At 37.5% G+C, this 24347-nt stretch overlaps 2 protein-coding genes across 3 annotated transcripts; both read left to right on the plus strand.

The window, feature by feature from the left end:
- Nucleotides 1-14264: 14264 nt before the first annotated feature.
- Nucleotides 14265-16943, plus strand: LOC132053662 (uncharacterized). Its single transcript, XM_059445774.1, has 4 exons — nt 14265-14963; nt 15094-15234; nt 15362-16008; nt 16130-16943. Exons 1-4 carry the CDS (start codon nt 14265-14267, stop codon nt 16941-16943), a joined length of 2301 nt encoding a protein of 766 aa, XP_059301757.1.
- Nucleotides 16944-18009: 1066 nt separating this feature from the next.
- On the plus strand, nt 18010-23939 carry LOC132054881 (uncharacterized). 2 transcript variants are annotated; one of them, XM_059446840.1, is made up of 6 exons: nt 18010-18244; nt 18325-18527; nt 19729-19804; nt 19892-20008; nt 20114-20510; nt 23637-23939. In XM_059446840.1, exons 1-6 carry the CDS (start codon nt 18044-18046, stop codon nt 23687-23689), a joined length of 1047 nt encoding a protein of 348 aa, XP_059302823.1. In that variant the 5' UTR covers nt 18010-18043; the 3' UTR covers nt 23690-23939. The 2 variants fall into 2 exon arrangements, with proteins under 2 accessions (XP_059302823.1, XP_059302824.1); XM_059446841.1 differs by having other exon boundaries at nt 19904-20008.
- Nucleotides 23940-24347: the final 408 nt, after the last annotated feature.

Consider the following 24347-nt stretch of genomic DNA (forward strand, 5'->3'; position numbering starts at 1 on the left):
CCCGTCACTTATAGTACTCGTATCCTTGGCTACGTATGTCATGGTCTGTCACTACACTGTTGTCTTGCTTTCTTCTTATTTCCTTCTTCCAATTACCCTTGCTTTTCTTATGCTCACTATCATTCCCGTTAGTATATAACCCTTATTCCAAACTTTCCCTACAGAACTCGATAAGCTTTTCCTTATTCGTTCTATAGCTCGTTTTTCCGTTTCACACTTGCCTTCATGTTCTAGCTACATAGATCACATCATAGCTTTTGGCCACTTTCTCACTAGGCCTTACTTATTTTCATAACAATCCTTATTATGTTCACATAATATCTTATTCGTAATCAATCCTATGATATAACACTTCTTAATCCTTTACCTTTTCTGGTCCACTTTATCCTTAATATCTCACAAGCTGTCTTATCAATACATTCATATCCATCACAATTCTTTTCCTCTGTACTCTTGTCTTAATCATACTATTGCTTCTTTTAACTCTAAGCTCGTCATAATTCATCTCTGCTTATCAATTCAGTTGGTACCTTAATATAACACTCTGTCAAGATTTGCCAGTCCTTTCTAAATCATCTCTTAATATCACCAGCCCTTTCCAAATTCCTTTTACCATATCCATATCGACCTCCTAACTATTATCCTCAATTCAACAATTAACTTCTTTCTCGATGTCAGCCGTACTCGCAACTTAGTCAAATCTTATCATTACTATTAGTACGACCTTTCAAGTCATATCACAAACCCATATCTCATTCTCTTTTTATTTCTGGGGAAAATTTCGGCAGAGTTTCCTCTGTATTTCTTACTATCTCAAAACCTGCACGCAGGAAATACCAACAATGCCTCACAGGGCCAACATATGTATATATATATATATCATATCATATCACAGCCACACAGGGCTCCCAATATCAACAACAGTACGAAAATGATGAACATACCTCGTATGCCCAACTCAAACTGCACCTGTTACACTTTCCTGTTTACTTTCCCTTTCAGTTTTCAACTTTACATTTCGATCGTACTTCAATACCTTATTCGACATATACCTTTCATACCTTTGCTTACCTGCGTGCTTTGTAACTTCCAATATCGCTCGTCACTTTCTTCTGTCGATGCCATTCTTCTGCTGAAATCAAAGGTCAGGGTAAGGAATCTCATTTCCTATGACTTGGCTCTATGGCACGATCTAAGATGTGAAAGAAGAGTAACCACCCTAGATGCCCGTAGCCTCTGTTTATAAATGTGCGCGCTTCACACCATAAACGGGACTCTACCGGACACGACTTTGCGGACAACCCCTAGGACGGCTGCTGCGATACCAATTTGTCACACCCTAACTTATTAAGGCGTGATGGGCACCGACCCTTACTTAGGCCGAGCGAACCCGCCGGCTCTAGTGATACTCATAATCATACTAGGCCCTTAAATCATAACATGAGTGCATAATGAAAGTTCTTCAAATAACAACATGCCTTTTGTCTTTCTCCAAACACGTAAAATCTGTAATCATATGAAATCTGTCATATAATGCATAATGATACATCGGCTTACAGAGCCGCTTACAAGACTGACATGGTATACACATGACTCTGTCTGCAAAGTCTCTAACATAGAACAAGATGTCACAACATAAATACTCTGACTCGGCAGCACTCCGGAGGGAATGGAGCTCGCCAATCCGGCTGGAACATCTTCTGCTAACATCATCTACCCATCTGTATGCACCTGCGTGGCATGAAACGCAGCCCCCAAAGAAAGGGGGTCAGTACGGATTATGTACTGAGCATGTAAAGCATGAAATACAGTAGACAGGATCATAGCCGAAATAGGGATTACAGAAACAAGTTAATAACCTGGAACCCGTAACATAAGTCATTCATGTCAATATCATATCCATTTCATTATGGGACATAGAAACATAAGTGAATAGTCATCTTGAACATATGCATATACATAACGTGTCCCGGCACTCTAGCGAGGGACTCGGTAAGTAAAATCATCATATACGTGTACATATAGCGTGTCCCGGCCCTCTAGTGAGGGACTCGATAAATAGAATCATCATGTCATCATATTATCATATCATATATCACATGCGGTCCGTAATGGGACCTGGCGGACAGAGCGTGGTGGCCACCCCATCTTTGGCGCCACAACACATCATACTTCGGAATATTGCATATCTCCGAACACATCATGCTCCGTATCACATCATACTTCGTAACACATCATACTTCGAAACACATCATACTTCATATCACATCATACTTCGTATCACATCATACTTCGGAAAACTCATCATACTTCAGAATATAGCATAGTGCGCACGATACATAACCGGCCCGGGACTCGGCGAAAGATGTAACAACCATACGCACGACGAATCGTGGGTAACCATATGCATATAAGACATCATTACAGACCCAACAGATAAGTAAGTAATCATACTCGAGGGTTAAGACGATAGTCACATTAAGTTCTTTCAGAAAGTCGTCAGAACCCAACATAGAAAAGTCTCGGGGGCCCACGGACAAGTATCAAACCAATCCGAGCCCGCCTATGAAAGTTAGAGACATTATTTGTTATAAAATCTTCTACGAACATTTCAAAGCGATCCGAGCCCGTCTGTGAAAGTTACGGTCGTTCGTAGTTACAGAACTCTTTAAGAACAGAATTTCTTTATGCAACATTTATTATGCAATCACACAAAAGACACAATAACCATAGTACGACCATACTAAGAACGCTAGTATCAAGAAGTGAATAAGAATCATATACATGCTCGGATCTTAAGAGTAGAGTTGCCACGAGGCTCGTATCATAGCTTACTTACAACTAGGACATGCCAAAAGAAAGAAAGGGTAAGCTTTACATACCTCGTCCGCTTCCTAAGCTATTCCAAACTTAAGTCTCGGCTTCTCAAAATCTACAATAACGTCATTAGGCACCAAACATTAGCCATAGGCACTTAGGAATTCAATCCCAAGCTAGCACTTATTTACAGAAATTTGGGCAGCATTTCCCCTATAAATTCAACATCCCCGAGAATTCAACTTGGCCAAATCATCAACAACAATACCAACAATCATATTAGCAACATCAACAATCGATTCAAAACGCATTCTAACATTAGTAACTCTTTTCAACATACTTCGACAACATTCCACTTATTTTCAATTCAACTACATACATTCAAATCGACATCATCGCTCATGTATTCAAGTACTAACCCGAGGTCATTTAAACAAGATTCAAAAGCATTTCAAACAATCCGCACAATATTCAAATCAACCCATCCAATACACAATGCAACCCGAAACCTTCCAAGTTCAAGAAAACAACAACAACACATTTCTACCTTCCATATTCATGAACTACATCAATAATCCACACGTTCACAACATTATTTCCATAAATTCAAGAAACTATATTAAAATTCCATTAGCTTCCATAACAAGCCACAAACGACTATAACTTCAATTTGAACCATTAAACTTTCATTTGCATCATCGAACCCACAACACAACAACCCAAAAATACTAAATAAAATCAATTCTTCACTCCTACGCAACACAACATGCACACGGCCAAGCCCAACACATACACGGCTCATCTTCAACATACAAGATTTCATGATTTTCATCCATTTCCACATACAACAACATGCACAAATCATCCATAACACATGAAAAAGGAGATTGAACCTTACCTTTTCCATTCAACTTCTCTACTCAGCTAGGATGTGTTTCGCAAGAATGAATGCTTTGCTCACCCCAACAACTACTCCACGTTAACGAGGACCTTCCAATTGGTAGAAAAGCTAGGAGAAAATAATTTTTCTTGATCACTTTTTGGACATCAATTTCGGCCAGCCCTTGGCCGAAAGTCCCTTCTCTCTTTTTCTCCAAGTTTCTTGAATTTTCTAAGGTGAAGAATGATGAAAAATATGATCTAATTGTTATCTAATATCACATATATAATGCATCCATATGGCCCATGGCCCACACTAATTCACACGGCCACTTAGGCCCTTTCATGAAATATTATTTTCACTTCTAGCCCCTACAAATATAAAGTAAGCACATGCACCCTTCATAGCTTGAACTAATCAAATTTGGCCAACCAAGGGGGAGGGGAGGAGGGCCCCACTTCTCACGGCCACATGGCCATTTCATGAAACAATTTTTTTTCCAACTTTTAGCCCCTAATTTTCCTCAATATTTCCATCCAATAAAATTATAAGCAACTTGTGCATTAAAACAAAACCGGAAATAGCCTTATCCTTAACTTGTCGCAACCAACCTAAAATATTCCAACGCACAAAATACGGGATATAACATCCTTCCCCCCTTTAGAACATTCGTCCTCGAATGTTCAACTAATCGCATAAGGTCTTATAAGGATCTCGAGGGGTTTCCTTTATTACCATAGCATGCGATCTCATCTACCAATCATATTTCTTCTTCATCTCCTCTTCAGCTTCTCAAGTCATCTCATTCCTGTTATTATTCCGCCACAATACCTTAACAAAAGCCACGTCTTTAGTACGGAACCTTTTTTTTTCCTTACGAACAATGTAATAAGGTTCAATATACCTCGGGTTAAACTTCTTCTTCTTGTCGAATCTCATTACACCTTTCTATGGGTGATACCTTCAAGCATACTCATTCGCCAATCTGGAGTGCTAAGTGTCGACGCCGATTGTCGTCATATATTTTCTGCTGCCTCTGAGCTGCTAATAGTCGTCCCCTACTTTAACTGTTAGCAGCTGATATAATTCCAAAAGAATTTGGCGTATAAATTTACCCTCCTTTAGTAACCAGCTAGTTCTAATCATCTTGCTTAAATCATCTTGTAATCCCCTTTACTCAGCTTGTAACACCCTAGGCGCATTGTCTCGTGTCATTTCTTTATCTTTAATTCGAACTCTTCTATCGTCTCTTTGCTCAGGTCTTGCTCTTAACTTTCCGGCCACACATTATGTTGCGATCTTTACAAGAATATGCGAAGGTGCTCAAACTAGCCCAAAATACCTTAGCGTGGCTTTACTAATCCTCATGTTTTACTTTGTCTTCGCCTCTCTTATCTCACAATCAGTATCGGGGTAGGTATTTGGTTCCACCATAGCCATGTCCTGTTTGTCCTCAGCACTAACTCCATCTTGGTAATTTAGCTTAAACCATCTTTACATCTTTCCTTAATGTACCCAAAATCTCGTAACCATATTGTTATTACTGAATCCAAACTCTTCTTATCACGTATTCAATCACTTGGTCTCATTCTTAGCATACAAATATTCGTAGGTTGCATAACTATTCTTGTACAACTTGTATAAAATATATTCCATCTTGCACTTGCATCTCTCGCACCCGCTTCCCCCCTTTAAGGGGTGCACTTATACTATTACCCAATTATACTTTGTCTTATATCAACATTTTCCAATCTCAATTGGGCGGCACTTTTTATTCCGACATTCTGATCCCCTTGCCTTTCATATACCGCCACGTTGGTTCTTTGGAATACACATATCTGCTGATGTAGCCATGTATGGAATATCCTAGACATACGTACACATATATTTACTACCATCTTACTTACAAAATATTTCCAAACACTATTCCAACTCACCCCAATTCTAAAGCTGTGGCGCACCTGCTTTCTCTTCACCGGTCTAGTCCGTCTCGGCCTACGCGACCTCTTAGGGTTTCCGCCCACTCTGTATATTCTAATTTCCCTTAGACTACTCTAGTTTCCCATTCGGTTCTCCTGTGTCTGACTTTATGGAACTTCTAGTACTCTTCCCAGGGGGTCACCCATCCTAAAATTACTCTCACTCCAGCACGCTTAACCTTGGAACTCTGATGAAATACAATGCTTTAATGCTAATATAATGGCGTTCACCTCACCGCATGACCTTCATCACATAATCTGGAGTACGTTAAAGTCTTAACCGATTTTAAAACGTTCTCGTAACACATCTCTCTCCGAATTAGGAAGGGTCTCTTACTCTTCTGACTCCACAATTACTATTTTAGCCCTTTTTCAATCCTCAATATTCACTTTTCATCTATGGACATGACAATTTTCCGTCCTAGACTTCCAGATTCCCAATGGTGACGAACACACCTTGATCGTCGTTACTTATAAGTACTTGGTTATCGGCTTTTGGATTTCTGCTCTCATTTTACCTCGTTCCTCATCCTTTCTATAACCGAGTCTTTCACAGTCCCGTCACTTATAGTACTCGTATCCTTGGCTACATATGTCATGGTCTGTCACTACACTGTTGTCTCGCTTTCTTCTTATTTCCTTCTTCCAATTACCCTTGCTTTTCTTATGCTCACTATCATTCCCGTTAGTATATAACCCTTATTCCAAACTTTCCCTACAGAACTCGATAAGCTTTCCTTATTCGTTCTATAACTCGCTTTTCCGTTTCACACTTGCCTTCATGTTCTAGCTAAATAGATCACATCATAGCTTTTGGCCACTTTCTTACTAGGCCTTACTTATTTTCATAACAATCCTTATTATGTTCACATTATATCTTATTCGTAATCAATCCTATGATATAACACTTCTTAATCCTTTACCCTTTCTGGTCCACTTTATCCTTAATATCTCACAAGCTGTCTTATCAATATATTCATATCCATCACAATTCTTTTCCTCTGTACTCCTGTCTTAATCATACTATTGCTTCTTTTAACTATAAGCTCGTCATAATTCATCTCTGCTTATCAATTCAGTTGGTACCTTAATATAACACTTTGTCAAGATTTGCCAGTCCCTTCTAAATCATCTCTTAATATCACCAGCCCTTTCCAAATTCCTTTTACCATATCCATATCGACCTCCTAACTATTATCCTCAATTCAACAATTAACTTCTTTCTCGATGCCAGCCGTACTCGTAACTTAGTCGAATCTTATCATTACTATTAGTACGACCTTTCAAGTCATATCACAAACCCATATCTCATTCTCTTTTTATTTCTGGGGAAAATTTCGGCAGAGTTTCCTCTGTATTTCTTACTATCTCAAAACCTGCACGCAGGAAATACCAACAATGCCTCACAGGGCCAACATATGTGTATATATATATATATATATATATATATATATCATATCATATCACAGCCACACAGGGCTCCCAATATCAACAACAGTACGAAAATGATGAACATACCTCGTATGCCCAACTCAAAGCTCGCACCTCGTTACACTTTCCCGTTTACTTTCCCTTTCGTTTTCAACTTTACATTTCGATCGTGCTTCAATACCTTATTCGACATATACCTTTCATACCTTTGCTTACTGCGTGCTTTGTAACTTCCAATATCGCTCGTCACTTTCTTCTGTCGATGCCATTCTTCTGCTGAAATCAAAGGTCAGGGTAAGGAATCTCATTTTCTATGACTTGGCTCTATGGCACGATCTAAGATGTGAAAGAAGAGTAACCACCCTAGATGCCCCGTAGCCTCCTGTTTATAAATGTGGCGCGCTTCACACCATAAACAGGACTCTACTGGACACGACTTTGCAGACAACCCCTAGGACGAACTGCTCTGATACCAATTTGTCACACCCTAACTTATTAAGGCGTGATGGGCACCCGACCCTTACTTAGGGCCGAGCGAACCCGCTGGCTCTAGTGATACTCATAATCATACTAGGCCCTTAAATCATAACATGAGTGCATAATGAAAGTTTTTCAAATAACAACATGCCTTTTGTCTTTCTCCAAACACATAAAATCTGTAATCATATGAAATCTGTCATATAATGCATAATGATACATCAGCTTACGGAGCGTCGCTTACACCGACATGGTATACACATGACTGCGTACGCAAAGTCTCTAACATAGAACAAGATGTCACAACATAAATACTCGACTCGCGGCACTCCCGGAGGAATGGAGCTCGCCAATCCGGGCCGGAACATCTTCTCAACATCATCTACTCATCATGTACGCACACGCGTGGCATGAAACACGGCCCCCCAAAGAAAGGGGGGTCGATGCGAATATGTGCGAGCATGTAAAGCATGAAATACAGTAGACAGGATCATAGCCGAAATAGGGATTACAGAAACAAGTATAATAACCAGAAACCCGTAACATAAGTCATGCATGTCAATGTAATAGAAACATAAGTGAATAGTCATCTTGTACATATGCATATACATAACGTGTCCCGGCCCTACAGCGAGGGACTCGGTAATAAAATCATCATATACGTGTACATATAGCGCGTCCGCCCTACAGGTGAGGGACTCGGTAAATAGAATCATCATATCATCATGTCATCATATTATCATATCATATATCACATGCGGCTCGTAATGGGACCCGGCAGACAGAACGTGATCGCCACCCCATCTTTGGCGCCACAACACATCATACTTCAAAATATTGCATATCTCCGAACACGTCATGCTCCGTATCACATCATACTTCGTAACACATCATACTTCATAACATATCATACTTCGTATCACATCATACTTCGTAACACATCATACTTCGTATCACATCATACTTCGTATCACATCATACTTTGGAAAACACATCATACTTCAGAATATAGCATAGTGCGCACGATACATAACCGGCCCGGGACTCGACGAAAGATGTAACAACCATACGCACGAGCAGAATCGTGGGTAACCATATGCATATAAGACATCATTACAGACCCAACAGATAAGTAATTAATCATACTCGGGGGTTAAGACAATAGTCACATTAAGTACTTCCAGAAAGTCGTCAGAACCAAACATAGAAAAGTCTCGGGGGCCCACGGACAAGTATCAAACCAATCCGAGCCCGCCTATGAAAGTTAGAGACATTATTTGTTATAAAATCTTCTACGAACATTTCAAAGCGATCCGAGCCCGTCTGTGAAAGTTACGGTCGTTCGTAGTTACAGAACTCTTTAAGAACGAATTTCTTTATGCAACATTTATTATGCAATCACACAAAAGACACAATAACCATAGTACGACCATACTAAGAACGCTAGTATCAAGAAGTGAATAAGAATCATATACATGCTCGGATCTTAGAGAGTAGAGTTGCCGCGAGGCTCGTATCATAGCTTACTTACAACTAGGACATGCCAAAAAAGAAAGGGTAAGCTTTACATACCTCGTCCGCTTCCTAAGCTATTCCAAACTTAAGTCTCGGCTTCTCAAAATCTCAATAACGTCATTAGGCACCAAACATTAGCCATAGGCACTTAGGAATTCAATCCCAAGCTAGCACTTATTTACGAAATTTGGGCAGCATTTCCCCTATAAATTCAACATCCCCGAGAATTCAACTCGCCAAATCATCAACAACAATACCAACAATCATATTAGCAACATCAACAAGTTAAAACCGTTGCCAAAAGGTTTTGAGGACACCGGTACAAGTTAATAATTAAACCGTTGCCAAGATTGTTTGTACAAAACCGTCGCATATAGGGTTACCTATAGCAACACATTTGTTAACCGTTCGTTAATGTTATATAGCAACACATTTGTTAAAGCGTTAATGTTATCTCTGTGATGACTATTTTTATCTATTGGAACGGTTTTAATTCCCTCCGCCCTTTAATTTCCCCGCTCTATTTTTTGCTTAACCCGCCAAAATCATTTCTTTTCTTTTCTTTTTACATTTATTTGCTAAATCAAAACTAATATGTCTTCTCTTTCATCTGATGAACGTATCAAACAAAAAAATCCTCTCCATTAACGATTCTCCATCAGAACTCCTCTCCGTCAGAACTCCTCATTTCATCTTCTCTGTTTATATTGTTGTTTGGTCTTTTTCAACTGAAATTTCAAAATATTAGTGTAGTTAATTTCTAGGGTTGAAGCTGCTAAATGGTTAGAAGAAGTGGTTGTTTGAGAAATCTGAGAAGACATATTTGAGACATCATTAGCTGAAGAAATTGTAAGTTCTTTGCTGATTATTTTTGAATTTCTTCTTTAATCTCTTATTTTTTCTTTAATCTGTGAGGTGTGGGTAGTGTATTTGATATAAGCTAAGTTTAGAAAACTCGTATAAAGGCTAAAAAATAGAACCCCTTTTGTGATATTCAGCAAACAATTAATTTGGGTCCTTTATCGAAGTGGGTTTGAAATAATTTTAAGCCTTTTGGTTGGGTCTTTGCTTTGCTTGGTTCTACAATATCACTTTTCTTCCCTATTTTTGTTGTCAAAAGAAAAAAGCTGAGATTTGGCTTTTTTCCTTTGACTTTCTCGCAATTTCACTCTTGTTGGGTGCATTTTATAGTGGCGATTTCATGTAGTGTGGTGAAATTGTTTTCTCCGGACCCGATGTTGGATCTAAACTTGTTTCTTCTTGTAATTTTTTGTATAACTTTAATCGACCATATCTTGAGTGACTAAAAATTACCATGGAAGTGGCTATAAGGTATAGAAAGTTTATCTTTTTCTCGACATGGTGTTTTCGAATGGCTGAAAAGATACATTTAAAAAGCCAGATTATTCCTGCTCTGCTTCGTAAATATAGTTACAGAGGAAAATTTTATTGGTTTCAGTTAGTAGAATAATGTATTTTTGGAACAATATTCATGTGATTAAATTCAAAGGAGAAGGCATTAAGTCAAATAGTAAATGAAGAAATCTCTTTAGGTACAGGGAAGTGGAAGACAAAGGAGAAACGTTTATGCAATATTGTGTTTCGTCCAAATAAAAAAGGTTCATATAGTGTATTTTATTGCTATTCTAGATCCTAAAATTTGAAATAAGCCACCTGCCACATGCAAATAAGCCTACATATTGTCATATAACTTGACCTATTGGTTTGTTGTTGATGATGTGAAAAGAATTCAATGGTCTTGGCTAACAGGAAAAAGAAAGTTTTTTCTTTAAGGATTTTGATTGTTCTCCCGTAATCCCAAGTGTTCTTCAACGACACTTTATCACGTCGTAAACGACCGGTTCGACATCGCGAGCACGCTTTTTCTTTAAGGGTGTTGATCGTTCTCCCCGAATCCCAAGTGTTCTTCTACGACACTTTGGTCACTTCGTAGACGGCGGTTTGACATCGCGAGCCCGTGAATCGCTAGTGTGAGGTAAGGGCTTTTGATTTCTTCATGTCCCTTCATCTTTTTCTTCGTTTTCATTAAAATTGTGATTTTGGTTTGTTCAAATTATTGAGTTTTTGTCTCAATATTTTTACAATATCGGTTGCTTATTTTCCTATTATATCATTTAAAGTAGATAAGAAATGGATGGAACTACTTCAATTTAGTAAATATCTAGTGAAATGTGTGAGCTTTACTATTTTCGAATAGCTAAATCATGGTTATTAAGGTTATTACCGATTTCCGAAGTTAATGCTATGTCTAAGGTTGGAGTGTTCCAATTTAGGACTTGATGGTGTCTTGAGTTGGTGCTACAAAAGCCTAAACTATGTATGTGGTAATAAAACAAAAACTTGATAAAATGAGTTAATGATAGAATTTTGCATGCAATGTTATGTCCTGCTGCTCATCTTATTGATCACACCTGTGTGTAAAGCGCAAGTAACTCATACTGCTATTGCACTGCATTCCATCAGTACTTGTGTCAATCAAATTGTTTCCCAAGCTTGGCCCCTTGATGCACAACTTGACCAACTATCCTCTCAAGAAATTACTCAGTATCTTAGTGTAATTCTTTTGCTTGATCGATGTGTTGTAAAAAACCAAAGCAACAATAAGAGGAGACTCGTTAGAAGCCGCAACTTGCTACACTCCCAGGATTGCCTCTCATTGTGTGACTCGCATTATTTCTTTGTTGTTTCCATGCAAAAGTCATTTATCCATATTCCACATGAAAAAAAAGCAACCATTTGAATCCCGCACAACTTAACTATAATGTAGCTCTTTTGCTTCAATGAAATTTGCCCCTCCGGCATAACTTTAGGAGGAAACTAGCACCGGTGCAAATTTTCAACTTTTTTTTTTTTTTTTTCGCATACTCCCTAAAGCCAATACCATTTCCACATATTGTCAATTCTTCGACGGGATGAGCATATAATGCTAATACCACACACCGAAGAAAGTCAATACATAGAAAAGTATGACCATACTTTGTTTATCTAACTAGTAACGACAACCCCACTTGAGACTTTTTTTTTTTTGCAAACCAAAGTAGGTGTTTTGTGACTTGTATTACCAAGTTTTTGACCAATCTTGCTAAGAAAATTGTTTCTTTGAAGTGAAATTTTGCGTTTCGTGAGCTCGCATTTTGCTATCAATACCAATACAAACCAACACTAGCTGCATTTTTGATGAACCTGCATATCTGCAAATTAAAAAACCAGTAAAACCAGTCACACTCTTAATCTGCAGACTACAGTTGTTTATTTTTGTGCCAACTCTATACTCTATATCATTTCCTGAATCTGTGTAAATTCTTGCAAATAATTTTTCTTCAAGGAAAAATTTTGCCCCATAAGGCAAAACTAAATTATGCCTTGAGGAAAAGTTACACCCCCCCCTAACTTCCCAAAGTTTTTTGAGTATGGAGTTATGCAATGGATCACTTTGCCTTGAGACTTTTTTTTTTTTTTTTTTTTTAACTTTTCAAGGCAAATAGTAGCAACTCATTTAGCCAGATTAAGTAGCATAGTGCAGCATCCAAGTGTTTCAATCCTCTGAATTTCCAATCTGCATGATTTCCAATTAAGACCAATTTAAGGTTTAATTTTTTGCTTATCTGTTTCAGTTTTTTTTACTGTAATTTTATAAACTGCTAAACTCAAGATTTTGTGTGGTCGATAGGAACTTGTAAGTATCATTACTTTTATATAAGAAGTTGCTTATTTGAGCTGGACTTTGTGAAGTTAACTAGTGGACTGGTAGGCTAAAATCTTTGCTATATTAGAGTTGCAACAAGAATAATAAGTTCATTTAGCTATTTACTGTTTCTTTTTTTAAGGCCTGAGTGTTACTATAACAAAATGGTTAGCTATAATGGTTATGTCAGTGTGAGCTTGCTTATATTGTGCTAGTAAATAACCCGGATAAAGGAGGAGGGTGGTGGTAGCCAACCCGCGTAAAACTTGCGAGATTAAATGGTATCACTTTATCAAAAAGTGGCATTTACAGTGAGTAAAAAGAAATACTCTTCCACATAAAAAACTCAGATTTTGTACTTCTGTGGAGAAAGATTGTGAACAAGGAACACCTAGTTAGGAAGTTTAATTTATTCTACAGAACTGGACCTTTTTAGATCTGTACCACCCCAATTTCCTTGACTTGATTTAAGTGCATCTATGTTCAAAGCTTTGCTCTACCTAAATCCTGACTTCACTGAACATGTCTAGAATTTTATCTTTATTTTTTTATTACTTGTTGCTAAAGGGATCCGGTGATCTTGACTTCGGTTTCTAAGCTTAGCATGAATCTTAATTTTGGTGATTTGCTTGTGATATGTAGGATTAAATGGATAATGGAGATAAAAGTTGGATGAGTCACCTAAGATGGACGGAGAAGAGTATGTTGATGGAGTGAATTATTTTCTTGATAAGGCATTTGAAAGAGCTTCTCAAGGAAATGAGATATTATGTCCTTGCAAGAAGTGCATGAATCGCTATTGGCATTACAGAAATGTGGTGGAGGATCACTTGGTTGTTCATGGTTTTGTTGATAATTACACCAAATGGGTTTTTCATGGAGAAGGGGTTTCATCGAGAAATACACCGCATCCAATAAATGACGATGAAGGTTCTAACTTGCGTGACGACATTGATGGACTACTTCATGATACATTTAGAAATGTAGAGGGTGAGTCAGGGCATGAAGAAGGAGTGCGACACGGTTTATCTGCAGATGCAAAGAAATTTTTTAAATTATTGGAGGAAGGGAAACAAGACTTATATCCGGGTTGTGAAAATTTCAATAAATTGAGTTTCACCATTCGGTTGTACTTATTTAAATCATTACATGGTTTGAGTAATGTAGCATTCTCAGACTTGTTAGATTTGATAAGAGAGGCATTTCCCTTTGCTCAGATACCGCAGTCTTTCAATAAGGCTAGACAAGTGATTAAAGATTTGGGTCTTCATTACGAAAAAATACATGCATGCCCTAATGACCGCATGTTATTTTGGAAGGACAATGAGAAAGCGAGTAATCGCTCGTCGTGGAACTTCTAGATGGAAGAGTGTTGGTGATGCCTCGACTAATTCACGCTCTAAAATTCTGCGAAGGTTTTAAGGTACTTCCCCTTAAAGCCTAGGCTTCGAGGATATTCATGTGTTCGAAACAGTTTGTTGCAATGAGATGGCACGCTAATGAACGACCCAATGATGGAAATTTAAGGCATCCTGCTGATGGGGAAGCATGGAAGGATTTTGATCGTTTGTACCCAGACTTCTCTCGAGATCCTCGTAATGTTAGATTGGGTCTGTCAAGTGATGGTTTCAACCCGTTTAGAACCATGAGTATTTCTCATAGCTCGTGGCCTGTTATGTTGATGAACTATAATTTATCACCATGGATTTGCATGAAGCCGGAGTATATTATGTTGTCAATGATCATTCCAGGTCCATCATCTCCAGGAAATGATATAGATGTGTATCTACAACCACTAATTGCAGAATTGAAGGAACTATGGGAACCTGGGATAGAAACATATGATGCTGAAACCGACCAAACATTCCGAATGCGTGCAGCCTTATTGTGGACAGTTAGTGATTTTCCAGCATTAGCAATGCTTTCAGGATGGAGCACCAAGGGAAAATTGGCATGCCCCACTTGTAATTATGACACATGCTCTCAATATCTCAAACATAGTCGTAAGATGTGCTACTTGGGTCATCGTAGATTTTTGCCTTCTGATCATCCATTGCGAAAAGATAAAAAGTCATTTGATGGTAAGGAGGAGCATAGACCTGCACCTACAGCTTTGTCGGGTATAGAAGTGCTTGAAGAGCTGCATGAATTCAACAATGTATTTGGAAAGGGCAAAAAAAAAAGGCCTCGAGATAATAAGGGTCCGTGGAAAAAAAGATCTATTTTTTTTGAATTGCCATATTGGGCACATAACAAATTGAGGCACAACCTTGATGTGATGCACATAGAAAAGAATATATGTGACAGTTTGCTTGGGACTTTTATCGGAGATAGATGGAAAGTCAAAGGATCATGTAAATTCTCGCTATGACTTACAAGAAATGGGGATACGAAAGGAGCTACAACCAATAGAAGATAATGATGGAAATGTAAGTTTGGCTCAAGCTTGTTTCTCCATGAAGCCCGAACGAGAAAAGGTTGTTTTGCACCGTCTTGAAAAATGCCAAATTACCAAAAGGGTGTGCTTCTAATATATCACATCGTGTGCAAGTGAAGGAGATGAAAATATCGGGGTACAAGAGTCATGATGCTCATTTTATAATGCATTACTCGCTCCGGGTTGCCGTTAGAAAAGTGCTGCCCAAGATTGTTTCATTAACCTTGATTAGATTGGGCAATTTCTTTAGAGCTATATGTAGTAAGGTTATAAGTAGAAGAGATCTTGAGAAATTGGATTCTGAAATTGTTGAAATAATATGTGACCTGGAAAGGATTTTTCATCCAGCATTTTTTGATATAATGCCACATTTACCTATTCATTTAGTGAATGAAATTAAGCTTGGGGGTCCGACTCATCTTATTTGGATGTATCCCAATGAGAGGCACCTATGTAAGTTGAAGACGTTCGTTCGTAATCGATCTTGTGCAGAAGCATCAATAGCAGAGGGTTTTTTGGCTGAAGAGTGCTTGACCTTTTGTTCAAGATACCTACGCGATGGTGTGAAGACAAGATTCAGTAGGTACGAGACTGAGGATGATGAATGTGCTCAGAATTTGTCACCTATATTCCCTAAGATAGGTCATCCAATTGGAATTGAGAAGAAAAAGGATTCGACTTTTATGATGGATCCACAGTTACGTTATGAGGCACATCGGTATGCCTTATTCAACACTGGAGATGAACAAGTTGAAAAGTTTATCGAGTAAGATCAAATACATAACAATTACTTATATTTTAAACTTCATTCATTTCGTTATGATAACGCCTGTTAAGCTCAATTTATAAAGTCCTAAATATTAAATTTCAAATATTCATGATTGCAGGGAACATAAGAATGTAATGAGTAATCATACTAGATCAAACGCATGGGCAAGAGCAAGGAATCATAGTCGGGAATTCAGCAGTTGGTTTGAAGAGAAAGTTAAAAATGTTGAAGTACCCGATTATCTAATATGGCTATCTAGAATGCCTAATGTGGTGGGCAAGAGATACACTGCATATTTCATTAATGGATACCGATTTCATACAAAAAGTCGGGATGCCCCACGAAAGACTCAAAATAGTGGAGTGACGCTAGCAAAGAACAACGATAGTTTTGCTAGTTCTAGGGACCAAAATCCCATAGATGGAGAGGTTATTTATTATGGAGTTATTCAAGATATCATTGAGATTGATTATTATGGCCATTTTAGTGTTGTACTGTTTAGATGTGATTGGTTTCATAATGAAGTAGATGAATATGGGTTAACTCGAGTATACTTCAATAAGTTATGCAGTAAAGATGATCCTTTTGTGTTGGCATCACAAGTTCATCAAGTTTTTTATGTGGCGGATCCAGTTGAGAAAGATGTTTATTATGCAAGGAATAAAGTCCCTGTTGATTTGTATGATCTAGAGAAAGAGAATTGTCCTAATATAGGAGACACATTTTGGAGGGAGCCTAATGATGACATTGGTCCCTCAACTAGATTAGATGACGGTGACGTTAGATGGTCAAGAGAAGATGTGCCCGCTGATGTCGTTGATATTCCATCTAATGCACAACATTCAGAAGATACAATTATGGAAACATCGGAAGAGGAGGATGAGTTCGATGATGCGATTGGGATTCCATGGAGGAAAATGATTAGACAATAAAGTTCTGAACTCTTTTTATATATGCTCATCATTGTTTCATTTTTTATTTTGAGCGTCTGATAAATGCCTTTTTTCATACATATTTTATGATCTTTTCTTGAATTTCTACAAGAATATCCCTTCTTAATGCAAGAAAATCATGTTTCGTTTGATTTCGTTAATTTGCCTATTTAGTGTGAACTTTTATCTATTTCTACTTAGATTAATGCCCCGCCTACTTATAGTAGAACTCGAGTTCATAGTCCTAGTTTGTGTCACAATAGTACTAGATAATATAATCCTACCGCCATTCGATTGATTTCGTTTTAAAGATCTTTGTTTCGTTCTAAAGACCGACATTACGCTAACCAATTTTATATTTCATATTCTAAAACTTGCAGAGACTTGAGTAATCATGAATCAAGACGGGAGTTCAAGAAAAGCAAGAGAGTTAAGAACTCAAACTTCATTCCACCTGGATCAGTTGCATCTTTGCTAAGCCAAAGGGTTTTGAATCACAAGCACAAGCAAAACTCAAAATACATTCCAGAACCTCATGTTAATAAGTCAAATGAAAAGGATTACAAGCACAAGCAGAACTCAAACTACATTCTATTTGGATGCGAAGTGGAACAAGTGCGGCAAGTGTGTCCCGATTCTACTTGTCTTGCAAAGACAAACAAGATACATGAGCAAGTCTTGTTGGATTCCACCACTCCCGAATCACGAGAAGCACAAGAACAAGTGCAACAAACCTCACAACTTTCCAAAGCATTCCGCATTACAAGCGATTCGAACAAATCCAACAAGATCCACATGATTCTACTAATCTTCAAGCAAATGACCAATCGGCGAAGGAGGCAAGATTTTCTGATTTAAACTACATGCACTTGAAATTAGAATTAGTCTTTAGCTTATAAAATCTGATAGTTGTATTGTCTGGATTTAGTTTTAGAATTAATTTTTATCTTACTAAAAATAGTTCATAAGCAAGCAGGCTTATGTTCTAAAATTACTAAATTTGAAATAGGTCCGGACCAATTGTCTGCATAACTATAAATTGTTTGGTTCATATTATTACAGGCCCTTCCACTCAAAAAAGAAAAAGAGGTGGAACACAAATGCAAAGTGTACATGGACGGAGTGAGCGCAAACTGATCGTGCTAAATGAGTTACACCAACCCATTGGTCCTACTGAAGCAATTGTGAAAGAGTTGGGTAGCTTCCTCGGCACATTGGCAAGGAATGGGACCTTCTGTCCTCTGAATGTGTTTAAATGGAAGAAATTGAAGACACATGATGATATGTGGAACTATACCATGGTTTGAATTTCTCAATGTTCCAATTTTTACTTGAAAATATTTCAGATTTTTTGCACTAACCCAATTGCACCAAATTGTAGGAGAAATATGACATTCCTAAAGTTGCGAAAGAATGGGCTTTGCGAACAATTCAACTTGCTTGGAGAAAGTATAAGAATGGGTTGAAGAAGAAACACTACTATCGCTATGCCAATGACGAAATTCGAATGGCAAAAAGGCCTAAAGAAGTTTCGAATCTCAATTTAAGGCTCTCCTCGAATATTGGAACTCCGATGCGGCTCAAGTAAGATATAAATCATAGACAACTTTCTTTTCTTTAAATTAGTTCCTTAAGGAAAAATTTTGCCCCATAAGGCAAAACTAAATTATGCCTTGAGGAAAAGTTATGCCCCCTCCGGCATAACTTTAGTTTTTCCTTAAGGAAGTTATGCCGGAGGGGGCAGACTTTGCCTTGAGACTTTTTTTTTTTTTTTTAAACTTTTCAAGGCACACTTTTAGTTAAGGCATACTTTTGGTTATACCTTAATTAAAAGTCTGCCCCATAAGGCATAATTCCTTAAGGAAAAGTTTTGCCCAATAAGGCAAAACTAAATTATGCCTTGAGGAAAAGTTATGCCCCCTCCGGCATAACTTTAGTTTTTCCTTAACGAAGTTATGCCGGAGGGGGCAGTTTGCCTTGAGACATTTTTTTTTTTTAAAAAAAAACTTTTTAGCACACTTTTTTAAGGCATACTTTTGGTTATACTTAATTAAAAGTTATAAGGCATAATTCCTTAAGGAAAAGTTTTGCCCCATAAGGCAAAACTAAATTATGCCTTGAGGAAAAGTTATGCCCCCTCCGGCATAACTTTAGTTTTTCCTTAAGGAAGTTATGCCGGAGGGGGCAGACTTTGCCTTGAGACTTTTTTTTTTTTTTTTAAAAAACTTTTCAAGGCACACTTTTAGTTAAGGCATACTTTTGGTTATACCTTAATTAAAAGTCTGCCCCATAAGGCATAATTCCTTAAGGAAAAGTTTTGCCCAATAAGGCAAAACTAAATTATGCCTTGAGGAAAAGTTATGCCCCCTCCGGCATAACTTTAGTTTTTCCTTAAGGAAGTTATGCCGGAGGGGGCAGACTCCTTCCACCTTGTCTTTCCTTTTCATGCCTTACTTTTATTTTGGTCGTCTAAATGTAAGGCACTCATAATCTGCTGCTTTAACGTTCCCTTTTTTCGTGATTCGACGTATTTTCACCTACTCATGAAGTCTTTAGAAACTACAAAGTGATACATTAGGCAAAAATCTTGAATGAGACGAGTACTGGATCACAGTAGCTGAAAATCCCTTATCATCTCCTATATACATTCGATGGTACAAATAACATGTCTTCGCAGTAACTAACAACCAGTAGCAACCTTCAGATATTCAATTTATGCCCTTCATCTATATAATTTTTGGCTTCTATTATTTCACTAACTCATATTTTTGCAGGACATGTCCAGAAAAAATACAGAGAATCGAAAAAAGTTGAGGTATCCACACACTGTTGGCAAAACAAGTTTTGCTATAATCCGTGAGGTTTGGTGTTTTCTTGGATTGTTCATTTACTATGAACTTGTTGACTTTACTTGGGAAGATTTTTATACTATCTTTTATCTAACTAGAAAAAAAAAGAAGGAAAATCCTGAAGCTTTGTCAAGTAAGGAGTTTTTTGTGGCTACTAGAAGAAGGAAACCAGGCCGAGTATACAAGGACTCATATGAAGATACGGCTAGCAAAATAGTACGAAATTTTCTATTTAAAGGTTTATCGATATCATTTGCTTGTTCTTAAATATTGGATTAGTTTTATTTACTTGAGCCCCCTTCTCTTCAATCTGATTTGTAGGCTGAAATGGAGAGAATAGAAACTCAAGAAAGTGAAGATGGCAGTCAATCAGTTGACGCATATGTATCAGTAATGGGACCTGATCATCCAGGTCGAGTAAGATTGTATGGACGTGGGGTTACCAAGACTCTCTTGAAACGAGAAAGCGGCGGATCCGGACTCTCTTCAAATGTTACTGATGAAATGGAGAAAAAAATGGAGGAGATAGAAGAGAGGATGCAACAAAGAATGCAGGAAAAATTCAACGCGCAAAAGGATACCATGGAACAAGATATTACAATGAAAGTCATTGCAAAAATTCAGCAGCTAAATCCAGAATTCCGACTTGATCCTAATATGTTAAGGTTCAGTGTTCGCTCACCCGGAGAAGCTTCCTCTACACCTGGTAACAATCAAGGTCAGACTTATTCTGATCTCTTTCTTGCCTAAACTTAGTGAAATCTTATGCTTGCTTGTTTTTTTGATTTTCTTATGCTAGCTGATTTTTTCTTGCTGACATTACTGAAAAGTAGACTTTTTCCTGAAAAGAAAAAGGAATCAAAGTTTGCTTGGATGATTATTTGTATTTCTCTATATATCTTTTACTGGTTCGCTGTTTTTTCTTGTTCAATTCATGAGTTTGTATGTGTTTGGATTGTTGAAAGGCAAACTGAAAAAGGGTAGCAAGTCTTTTTTTTTTTTGGGGGGGGGGGGGGGGGGGGGGGGGTAAGTAAAACATTTTATTACCATGGATAATATTTACAAACAAACTAGACCCTCTAGAACTGGACAGCCCCAGTTTTAGCCTCAACTAAACACCAGCAAACAACTACTACCTTTCAAATCAAACACTACCAACATATAACACCTATACTGTGTAGGAAGCTAAGGATAAAAATTGAGAGTGACCATCATTCTAGCCAGCCTAGGAAAGGTATTTACTCGACATAAAACATCCTAGATAATTATCCTCACAACTTGGTCATCAAGAATTCTAAAAGACTTTGTTGTTTTTGTTTTGCCATATGTAGGGGACAGTGGCAGCCATTGCCATCCTATATATCTTTGCCTTAGAGCTTTTGTTTGTAGCAAAGTTCACAGCACATTGTAGTTCATCATGCCATCTCATTGCATGTCTAGTATAACCTTGCCATTTAAGAATTTTGCACCGTATATAAGAAGAGATAGGACTGTCTCGGTATATTTTTTTTACAAACCAACACCACCATTTTTGATGAACCCGCATATCCGCAAATTAAAAAACCAAGTAAAACCATCCACACTCTTAATCAGACTACGGTTGTTTATTTTTGTGCCAACTCTATACCCTATATCATTTCCGAATCCGTGTAAATTCTTGCAAATAATGCCCCATAAGGCATATCTTAAGGAAAAATTTTGCTAAGAAAATTGTTTCTTTGAAGCATAACTTTGAAATTTTGCCTTGAGACTTTTTTTTTTTTTTTTTTTTTAACTTTTCAAGGCACACTTTTAGTTAAGGCATACTTTTGGTTATACCTTAATTAAAAGTACGCCCCATAAGGCATAATTCCTTAAGGAAAAGTTTTGCCCCATAAGGCAAAACTTTTGTATGTGTCCCATAACTTTAGTTTTTCCTTAAGGAAGTCCCTTTTTGAGTGCACAACCTACTATTCGAATAATAAACCAGTTTTTGACCAATCTTGCTAAGAAAATTGTTTCTTTGAAGTGAAATTTTTCTTTAATCCGCTGCACTTCTTTGAAATTTTGTATGTGTCCCAAGTCCGGTCCCTTTGTGCACAAATTGGCAAAGCAATGCAAAAAACCAAAGAAATAGTCTTTGAACTGCTACCAGTTGCTGCAGTCTGTCTTTGAAAAAACCAGTAGGAGTCTTGCATGTATGGCCTTGTCTTGTGTCCTTGTATGTTGTCTCTGGTATATCTTGCATTTTGCTATCAATACCAATACAAACCAACACTAGCTGCATTTTTGATGAACCTGCATATCTGCAAATTAAAAAACCAAGTAAAACCGATCACACTCTTAATCTGCAGACTACAGTTGTTTATTTTTGTGCCAACTCTATACCCTATATCATTTCCTGAATCTGTGTAAATTCTTGCAAATAATGCCCCATAAGGCATAGTTCCTTAAGGAAAAATTTTGCCCCATAAGGCAAAACTAAATTATGCCTTGAGGAAAAGTTATGCCCCCTCCGGCATAACTTTAGTTTTTCCTTAAGGAAGTTATGCCGGGGGGGCAGACTTTGCCTTGAGACTTTGAAGTTTTTTTTTTTTTTTTTTTTTTTTTTTTTAACTTTTCAAGGCACATTTGTTATCAATACCAATAAAAACTAGCCGCACTTTTAGTTAAGGCATACTTTTGGTTATACCTTAATTAAAAGTCGCCCCATAAGGCATAATTCCTTAAGGAAAAGTTTTGCCCCATAAGGCAAAACTAAATTATGCCTTGAGGAAAAGTTATGCCCCCTCCGGCATAACCTTTAGTTTTTCCTTAAGGAAGTTATGCCGGGAGGGGGAGACTTTGCCTTGAGACTTTTTTTTTTTAAAAACCACCTTATTTGCACAAGTCATGTCCATCCCTACTATTCCGAATAATAAACCAGTTTTTGACCAATCTTGCTAAGAAAATTGTTTCTTTGAAGTGAAATTTTTCTTTGTTAATCTGCTGCACTTTTTCTTTGAAATTTTGTATGTGTCCCAAGTCCGGTCCCTTTGGTGCACAAATTGGCAAGCAATGCAAAAAACCAAGCAATAGTCTTTGAATGCTACCGATTCTTCTTCGATCTGTCTTTGAAAAACCAGTAGGAGTCTTGCATGTATGGCCTTGTCTTGTGTCCTTGTATGTTGTCTCTGGTATATCTTGCATTTTTGTCCGGACCTCTTGAGGTGTAATAGCAATAATACAAAGTTATACACGCTTCTGATACCATCACAGCAAGCCATCCATCAACAACCACCTTATTTGCACAAGTTGTCCAGCCTTTGTGCAACTAATTAAGTAGCATACTATGATGTACCTCTTCATATCCCATTAGACTAGGATCATGAGTATACAAGTTAGTCACTGCAGACCCAAACCATGTCCCTCCGGTACCATACCCGAATCACCAATATTTCGATTTCCTTATTTTTCCATCTACTCACTTCCTTTATACCAATAACCAGCATCAAAAGTTGCTCCATCCCTTCATTATTAGAAAACAACATCCACCAGAATTCCCTCAAAAACATGATGCAGGTGTCATCACATACTGTAGTCATCATCAACTCACTGCATTTATGATGTGAAAAACTAGACCAGTTAGCCTGATTATTTTCAAAATGTATCAGTGAAGGTCTTAGTATAATTTTTTAATTCCTCGAGTTTGTGTAATTTTAAGCATATTGTACGACATGTCTCTCTTTCTCCGTTTTGGTTGATATTGATTTTTTCTGTATTTAAATTGTAGTATAAAATTGGTATCCATTTATAATAAGTTGTATCTTTGTATTATGTGCGTGTGCGTTTGAAGGGTAGTGACATTATTCATTCTCTTTTGTAGGTGTCGAAAATGAAGAAAGGGAAGGAGACAATGAACACGTTGATCTTACTTGAGAAGATCTTTTATGAAGCTTGTACATGTTCTAACAATCTTTTTGCTATCGAACATGTTGAAACTTATCCTAAATCTTGAAATGTAAAACTTAACTATGCATTTTGGGTTGAACATTTTGCTTGTACGGGTATGTTGGATTAGGAATGTTGGATATATATTTTGGACTATGAATTAATGTTGGACATTTTGGATTATGATGAATGTTGGATATTTTGGATTATGAAAAATTGTGCTTTCTGATTTATTGAATTTGTAATGTGTGTATATATATATATATATATATATATAACCAGGGCCACTGTTTCAGATAAACCGTTGCAATAGGTCATGAGAACCGTTGCAATAGGATTTTCCAAAAATAATTGCACAGGATTTTCGTACCAAAAAAAGGCCGTTGCAATAGACAAAAACCGTTGCAATAAATAAAAAGTATGTTGCAATAACCTCTACAAAACTGTTGCAATAGCCTCAAAAGTCGTTGCTTAAAGGTCTATGGGGACAGTTGGAAACCGTTCCAACTAACACACAAAACTCGTTGCATCAGAAAGGGGAGCAACCGTTGCTGTAGATATGGCTATAGCAACGTGTTTTACCAACCGTTGCTGAAACCGTTGCCATAGATGTATGGGCACGCGAGCAGATGGAACGCACCTTAAA

The sequence above is a fragment of the Lycium ferocissimum genome, chromosome 4 (genome assembly GCF_029784015.1).
Source record: "Lycium ferocissimum isolate CSIRO_LF1 chromosome 4, AGI_CSIRO_Lferr_CH_V1, whole genome shotgun sequence".
Taxonomy (NCBI): Eukaryota; Viridiplantae; Streptophyta; class Magnoliopsida; order Solanales; family Solanaceae; genus Lycium; species Lycium ferocissimum.